Consider the following 8,932-nt stretch of genomic DNA (forward strand, 5'->3'; position numbering starts at 1 on the left):
GTCTGGTTGGGGGTTTAGGGACAGCTGGGTGGGCCTGTGATCTAGTTTTGAACGTGAGCATGATTTGATCTGGGTAGAGAGAAAGGGAAAACCTGGAATGGGTCTTTGGGTTGAGCCACCCCTGCCTTCTGCTCTCTTTGCCTTCTCCTAAGCAGTCGTGAGAGCAGGACCATATGGGTACATACTTAGCTATTCTGTTGCTTTATCAGAGACAGGAGGTCACAGTGCATAGAGAATGTGCTTTGGGGTCAGGCAGCCTGAGGTTCAGCAATTGTTCTGCATCTTATCATCTGTGTGCTCTTGAGCTGGTTACTTGGTCTCTCTGAGCATCAGAAAAATGAGGAAACAATGACCTCCTGACCTGGTTGTTGTGAGGATTAACCCCATGAGAAAATGTTTCTGAAGCGTGGTAGGATGCTGGGCATTTGGTTAGGCCTCAGTAAGTGGTGGCTGGCTCTGTGTGCCTCCCTCCTTCGTTTTGTCCAAGGCTGACACGACGAACCTTTGGTTATGTTGCTAAACATTTCTTTGAAAGGCAGCTTTGTTTAAAGGAAAGCATGTGGACTTTGGGAGGCTGTACTGCTTACCATTTGAGTAAAATAGTGTCACTGTAAAGTAGGATTGTTGTGATAATTAGGAGGTGAAGTGTGAAGATAGCCCATAGACATATTCCATTCATGTTAGTTCTTGTCATTTTGCCTTGTATTTTTCTCCATTTGAATCATTTTAATCTTGATTGCCCCCCCCCAACCCTGCCCTAAATTGTTGCTCTTTGAGGACGGATCTCAAATCTTGTATTTGTCATATCCCTCCCTGCAGCACTTAGTTTAGGGGCATAGCATAGTAGGTGCTCATCAAACACAAGTTGGCCCGCTTTCGGGGTGGACTTCCTCAGCATTTAGGTGCCTCCAACAGCTTCTCTAGACTTTGTTCTATGCCTTCCTTCTGAGATCAAGGAATTATTCCTGGGTTGGTTGAACAGGAAAGGACCAACCTGTGAAATGGCCACCAAATGTTTTATTTATTTTACTAGTAGGCTTCAACCTCTAAGACAGCTCTGAGGAGTGGGAAGGGGAGGGCAAGACGGAAAGCAGGGAGCCTGGGAAAGGTCCATCAGACAGCAGCGCCTGGCAACTAAATCAGCTGAGGAAACCCGTCCTGGCCAGAGTCCACCCTGCTTTGAAAAATCCTCCTGCTGACTTCCACCCTCTGCCCGAGCTCGTCCTCTGCCTCATCCTCGCTCGATCTGCGGCGGGCATCCTGGTAGAGCACGGCGCACACGCCCGTCAGCCAGGCGGCCACGGTGCCCGCGGAGAAGATGCAGAAGCCGATGAGCAGCAGGAAGATGTAGTCTTGGTGGTCCAGGTGCGTGACGCACATGTACCGGAGCGGGTTCCCCACCTTCGTGATGGGCCACCCTGCCAGTTCTGTGGGCTCCAGGCACGTGGCATTTTGTTCATCTAAGAGGAAACACACAGCAGGCAGAGTGCTGAAACAGCAGAACTCCCAGGGTCCTGAGGCCAGCAGGGACTTGGAGAGGCTCTCTGGACTCTTGCTACTCAAAGTGTGGTCTGCGGGCCAGCGATATCGGCATCACATGGACCCCGTTAGAAATACAGAATCTTAGGCACCACCCCAAGGCCTCCTGAATCAGAATCTGAATCTTAACAAGATCCCCAGGTGATCTCTGGGCACATTAAGGTTTGAGACTGCTCCTGGACTGCTTTTTGCCCGAGGCTTAGCTGTGTTCAGATTCACCTCCTGAAAATGGGCTTTGCTTTCTAAGGCTCCTCAAGGAACGAGAGACCACAGCAGGAGCTGGGAGGTTGGAAACTTAAGCAAGATCGCGTTGGAGTGTTGACACTCCACAGAACTCCACCAGTGCTTGTCATCTCTGTCTCCCCTTCCTCTTATTGACCCCCTCCTTGCCCCTCCGCTTTGTCCTTTCCCCTTGTCCTGTTCCTGAGCCCAGCCAGGGATCGCTAAGGCCACCCAATGTCATCGCACGCCACTTAGGAGGGACAAAATTCTCTGGAAATGCCTACTATGTGCTCTCTATGCCTCACCCTCAGCCCCATCCACCCCCAACCTGGAGAAATAAAGGAGGAGCTCAGGGAAAAGAGACAGCCAATACCGGAAGCAGTTCTGTTTCCCAGTGGTGATGTTGGTATCACTGGATGATCATATGATCTACATGAGCCTTCAGTCCTTTTTAGCCACTGACTCAGCTGCCTGGCTCCTTCTCTGAGCACCTTTCCACACCAAGCACTGCGGACTTCAGTATATCACAGAAGGCAAAGTGGGCTCTGGAGCCAGACAGACTAGGGTGCAAACCCACTGTTACTTACTAATTTGGTAAACTTCAGCGGGATGTCTGACTCTGTCTCCGAATACCATTGCCTCATCTTACAAAGAATGATACCTATTCTCAGGGTAGTTAGGAGGATTAAACTGCCGCAGGTGAGTAGGCAAGCTATTGTACACGATAGTGCACACAATACACTGTGCACAATAGATGCACAGATGACTCAGAGCCCTGTCGTCAGCCCTGCATTTTTCTAGCTCCATATACTCCACCGTGTTGATGCGCCTGTGAGCGGTATCCAGGTGAATATAAATGAGCATTAGATAAATGAGCTCACATTCAGGGTTGATACCAGGGTTTGAGACAACTATGCTCCAAATCATAATAGCAGCTAATATTTACCAAGTTCTGTCTACATGCTAAATGATATACAAATGCTTTCTCGTTTAATTCTTACAGCAACGTTGACACACACTATCATCCTTGTTTTACACATAAGGAAACTGAGACTCAGGAAGTTTTCCTAACTTGAAGGTTTTGGATAACCGACAGGTTCCAGGCAGGGGACAGGAGACAGAGAAAACCCAGACTGAGCTATCTGAGCTTTTTTGGCAGAAGTGGGAGATACAGAGAGAGGCAAGTGTGGGGAGAAGCTTCACCTAGATCAGGGTAGAAACTCCAGACTATGTGAAGACACTGATATCCTTGGTGACCAAGGACGTGAGGGAAATCGGGTTTGGACTGGAGCTAGAAGCAGGAGAGTTAGGGAAAGGAATACAGAAGTGAGCTGACTGGGTAGGAGGCAGCTGGCTTTGGGTGGCTGGAGACAGCTGTCCAGGCTGAGTGCTAAGTCCTCTCCAAGCTGGACATTATTCCCTGAACCCTGGTTCTGGGTCAGTGCACCTATAGTGAAGTCATTTGTTACTTTCAGGAAGATGGCCTGAAGTCTGTGATGCTGTGAGGACTCCCTGATGGAGGAGGCTGTAGACATATGAGGAGGAAGCCAGCATGGGGGCTGCTACATCCACTGGTTACACAGATTACAGAGGAAAGGAGAGGAAGAAGCTTCTCTCTAGAATGAGTGTGAGACAGTGGCCCTCAGGGCAACCCTGGCCCGTGGGAGAGGAAAAGGGGCCTTGGGCCTCCATCTCAGGGTGCTGTAAAGGGACAGGAACACAATTACACCTCAAGACCTGTCTCTAGTCAGCCTGCTTCCAGGACTTCTGGGGCTTTGCCCAGGAGGCCCAAGAGTGGGGCTAGTGAGGAGTAAGGGAGGCCCCTGCCACCTTCAGGAATTCTAGCAAGAGACCTGCCCAAGCTGCCAGAGACACCACATGGGAATATACAAAGAAAGATGTATTTGAGAAAGGAGAACATGGGATTCTGAGGGTCTGGAGTGTGCCTACGGCAGTTTATCTCATTCTATTTTTAAAAAGATTAGGTTTTTAAATTGGGGCTTGGGTGGCAGAGATGAGACTAAACATTAAACGCATATTTCTCCATTTTGGAGCATTACTTTGAAAGGAGCAATTAGGCAGTGATTTTAATGCATTGTTAGGCTGCTTTTAAGTGAGGGTTGTGGGTGGATCTGTGGGGAGGGTTTTTCTACTGCTGCATTCACTCTCCCCCCCTCATTGCCTGTCACCGCCAAGGTGTGAGATCTCAACTCTTAGCAGGTCTGTCTCCACCCATTCCCAGTTTCCCAGCTCTGGACCATTTCACACACTCCTGCCAGATTTCCCCTTCTGCAAGCTAGGCTCTTGCCAGGCACACTCTGGATCAAAACCCTCCTCTGACTCCCCTGTGGGGCTCAGAATACACCCAGATCAACTGGCCTTGTGTTCAGAGCCCTCAGGATCTGCCCCCTCCTACCTTTCCCACCTTACTTCTGAGTTCTCCCAGTACTCCGCCCTTGTCAAATTAAACTGTCTTTATTCCTTGATTACATATCCCCCTTATCTGTAGTTAGCTTTGTTACACGGCTCTTTTTGCATCAAATATCTCTTCCTCTAATTTTTGCGTGATCAAGTCCTTCCTATCCCTCAAGGTCTAGTGTAAATGCATCTACCCCCAGTAACCCTTCCCAAACCACGTCAGAGGGCAGTCATGTGATTGTTCCCACTTCGAACTCATCTATAGCATTTCCTAGTATCATTCCTACTGCACCTATCACATTCTATGTTGCTTGGTGGTTATTTGCTATAAAAGGGGTACATCTTTTCTCTCCTACTAGAGACATTTTTAGCTCTTGATGACATAATCCATGTCTGATCATTACTGCTCTTGATAATAAGAGCTATCATTCACTGACTGAATTACTTAATTTTTAAGTATTTGGGGATTTTCTAGTAATGTTTTTATTATTGAGTTCTAGTTCAGTTCTACTGTGGTCAGAGACATACTCTTTATGATTTCAATCCTTTGAGATTTATCAAGAATTTGCTTTATGGCTGGACATAAAGTCGATTTTAGTAGTTTTTGCATGTGCACTGAAAAAAATGTATTCTGTCTTTGTTGAGTACATTGTATGTTGATTAGGGTGTGGTTTTATACAGATCTTCTGTATCTTTTTTTATTTATATCTTTATCGACTTTTTATATTCTTTGACTTTTTATTGACTTTATAGACTTTTCAAAACTATTGTCTCAGTTACTATTAGATTGTTAGCTGTCTATTAGTTACAGGGGAAGTATGTTAAAGTCACCAGTTATGATTATGCAGTTGTCTACTTCTCTGTATAATTCTGTCAAGTTTTGCTTTACATATTTTGAAGCTATGTTATTAGATGCATATAAAGTTACCTCTTCTTGATAGATTTATCCTTTTCTCATTGATCAATATCACTTATTACCTGTAGTAATGCTTCGTACCTTAAAGTGTACTCTGTTTGATGACATTAGTATGGCTGTACCAAATTCCTTTTGGTTAGTGTTTGCATTGTGTAGCTTTTCCCATCCTTTTACTTTTGATCTATGTTTCTATACTTAAGGTATATTTAGTAAGCAGGATGTAGTTGGGTTTTGTTTTTCATCAATCTAGCAAACTTTTTATTTTAATCAGCCCATTAATGTTTAATGTTAGACTGATATATTTGGATTAACTATTTGTTTTCCATTTGCCCTACTTTTTAAATGATCCTATCCCTTGACTATGTTCCTTCTATTTTATTATTTCATTTCCTCTTCTTTAGCTTGTTAGTCATGCATTCTTTTCTTAGTCTAGTATGATGACTTTAGAGTTTATAGACCTATCTACTCATCCTGGAGTGTCTGATATGTGCTAGACACCATATAAGGTGCTTCACAAAATTAAACTCTACTCCTGAGCACCCCACTAAGTAGTTTTAACTATTCCCAGGCTACAGAATGAATAAATTGTTCATCAATTATTCTGTCTCTGCCTTTCTTGATCTCCTTGCCTCTGAGAAAAGGCTACCAGTTACTGCTGTGTGTTCTGTGCACTGCACAATCCCAGGGCTTTCATTCACATTACAAACACGTGACTAAGCCCCATCTTATCACTTCCTCAGCTCTACTTCATGGGTGCAGGACATTTGCCCCAGTTAAAGCGCCCAGGTACAATTACAGGTATCATTAATGTTTAAATTCTTCCTGCAAATAGTTCCTAAGGAAACATAAACTACCCCCTTATTTAGTTCCACATGTGGCACGTTGCTCACAGGTGGAAAACCTGTCTGCCAAAATAGAATGCATGGAGCAGCAAGAGTTTCTGGGGCCCAGAACCACACCTGTTAATGCAGGAGCCCAGAAAGCCTTCCTTCAGAAAGCCAGCTTGAACCTGGTGGTTTTAAGAGGAACTGCTCCTTTTCTTGGTCTGCAGAAGTGACCACAGTTCTGGGGTCTGCTTAGCTCTCCAGAGGAGCATGGTTGCTCTGGGCTCCCTGGGCAGTCTTGCTTAGGAACTGTCTGGGCTGAGTGGAGGAGGCCAGCCTCCATGTGGTGGCCACGTAAAGTGAGAGGATAGAATTTGGAGACTTGTCTCTCAATTACACTGCAACTTGGAGAGCAAATACCAGTTTCCATCAGCTTAAGCACTTTGTCATGAAACTTCCACCTGGAACCTAGAGAAAGGCCTAATTCCCTCATTTCTCCTCCTTAGGCCCTAGCTTGCCTGAACATCATTAGATGTTCAGTATTTTTTTCTCCAGCTAAATTATGTATTTGTCAACTAACTATTCATTTGTCTGCCTCCGCCCACTAGATTATGAACTCCATGAAGACATGGATTTGTTTTCACTGTTGTGTCCTCAACATCTAGAATAGTGCTTAACACATACTAGACCTCAAAGTATGTTTGTTGAGTGAATTAAATACTGTTTGTTATTAATGCCCCTTGGGGTCAATGTCATTGACATAATGTTCGGCTGGAGGAAAGGGAACCTGGGGAGATAGAAGACTATAGGTGGGTCAGCTAACTAACCTCTTGCCACCTTGGACTACTCTACACTAGGCTAATACCAATCCCTGCTTACCTCATGAGAGTCTGGGGAAGGATTCAGTGAGCTAAGGGGTGTGAAGTCCTGGAGGAGGCAGGAACACATGACTGTTCTGTTCAAATGGAGGGGTAAGCCTTGAAGTGTCCTCTGAGACTGCAGAGAAGAAAATGAGGGTAAGTGCAGATGGGGAAGGGGCTGAGGATGCAAGGGCTGCCAGCATGATGGCAAAAGGTAGTTATTATTATTCCTCAATTACTGATTGAGAGCAGAGACCCTATTTGTTCACCTTTGTATCCCTAGTGCCTGGTACAAAACAGAGGTTTGATAAATGTCTATTGAATGCATAGATAATGGATGGATTATTGGTTTAATCTCATACAGCAGTTCTTAAACTCATATTTTTGGCCTTGCTGTTTAGGACTGGCTTCTGATGGAATTTGAAGGGATAACTATCATATTCTGCTGTACTGTGGGTGGCCCAGAGGAGAAGACTCCCTAGAGGGAAACCTAGACTGGACCATATAGCAGCCCAGCACCACCAAAGCCACCTGGCCAGCAAAGCTCCCTTCTTAGACCCTCATGCATGGTCCTCTGAGCATTTCTAGTCCTCCATTAGCTCCTACCTTTGCCACACTAGAGCTTCTTTTCCTCATGACCCAGCTGTCTTCCCTTGATGGCATGAGCCAGGCTTCAGCAAATTACAACCTGTGGGCCAAATCCATCCTGCAGCCTGTTTTTGTAAATAAAGTTTTATTGGAACACAGCCATGCCCATTCATTCATATATATTCTATGGTTGCTTTCATGTTACAAATGACAGAGTGAATAGTGGCAACAAAGACCCACAAAGCTTAAAATATTTATTATTTGCCCTTTCATAGAAAGTGTGTGCTGACTCCCGGTCTGAAGCATCCTTGGCTTTGGATGATTTGGGCTTGGGCAGTACAGTTCTTATCTGATACAATTTTTTCCCTTGGATAAAGAGTTCATATTTTGGTAAAGGTTAAATCTGATTCATAGACTCTTGGAACACTACAGGAACACCTTGAAATCCAGCAAGTTCAACCTTATTATTCCTGTGCTTTAGGGTGCTTTAGGCTACAGGACTGGTTTTTTTGTATAAGTGGTTGTATATGGGCAAGATTTAGAGGTAGAAAGACGCCTTTTCCTCATAATACTTCTCATGTGCTTGTCAGTGCCCAAAATTCTGTCAGCAGGAGATAGAACCATTCATTCCACTGATAAAAGAAGGCTTAAAGTGTAAAGTCCTCTGAAAAAGAAGCCAGTTACATAATCCCTTCCCTGGGGAACCCCTGCTACTGCCTTTCTCGATGGAGGAGGGGAGCCAGCTACATGACAGGCCTAGGGGATGGTACCAGGCAGTTCCTGGAAGCTAATGGCAAACCCTAGTTTGCTCTCAGTTTGGCCTAGAGCTGGACCTGCTGAATAATAACTCATCTTCTCAGAAAAATCCAGATAGTGGACAGTTATTATTCTCATGGATAATAGGCAATTTAGAAAAGTTCAGTGGTGGAAGGCAGCACTGTTCATCAGTCACCCAGGCAGAAACTTGGGAGCCCTTCCTGTTTCCTCTCTCACATCCCATAATTTAAACCATGAGACAATCCTGTTAGTCCTACCTTCAAAATATATCCCGATTCTTACCTCTTCTTATCTTCTGGACCATTACCCTGGCTCAAGCCACAGTCTTCCCTTTGCCTGAACTGTGACAGCCTCTTAACTTGTGTCCCCACTTTCCACAGTCTCTCTCCATCTAGCAGTGGGAACCAGCTGTAAACCATAGATCGTGTCACTTCCCGCTCAAAACCCTTTCATGACTTCCTGTCACATTTAGAATAAAGTCAAAAGCCTCTTCATGGCCTGTTGGTCCTATAAGATCTGGCCTCTGATTTTTTACCTCATTTCTTACCTTGGCTTCACTCCACTTCAGCCATACCCACCTTCCACTACATCGAGCTCATTCTACCCCAGGGCCTTTGCACTTGTTCTTCCCTCTGTCTAGAAAGACCACACCACCCTGCACCATATTTCCATTGCTGGTCCCTTCACTTTATTAAGTTCTCTGCTCTTCTTACTTGATGCTTCAATATGTTGGCATTCCCCCAAAGCTTCTGTCCTTGCCCTGTTACCCTCTCATTCTAAACTCTTTC

The 8,932-nt window shown here is 45.2% G+C and overlaps 1 protein-coding gene across 1 annotated transcript in view; it reads right to left on the reverse strand.

The window, feature by feature from the left end:
- Positions 1-1,015: 1,015 nt before the first annotated feature.
- The window catches only part of LRRC52 (leucine rich repeat containing 52), a 17,220-nt gene continuing 9,303 nt past the window's right edge, over positions 1,016-8,932 (reverse strand). Inside the window, exon 2 of the mRNA XM_007457394.1 lies at positions 1,016-1,460. Coding sequence (XP_007457456.1) covers positions 1,135-1,460 — 326 coding nt within the window. The 3' untranslated portion in view covers positions 1,016-1,134. The remainder of the gene's footprint in view (positions 1,461-8,932) is intronic.

Source organism: Lipotes vexillifer, unplaced genomic scaffold (assembly GCF_000442215.2).
Source record: "Lipotes vexillifer unplaced genomic scaffold, Lipotes_vexillifer_v1.1 scaffold1048, whole genome shotgun sequence".
Classification (NCBI taxonomy): Eukaryota; Metazoa; Chordata; class Mammalia; order Artiodactyla; family Lipotidae; genus Lipotes; species Lipotes vexillifer.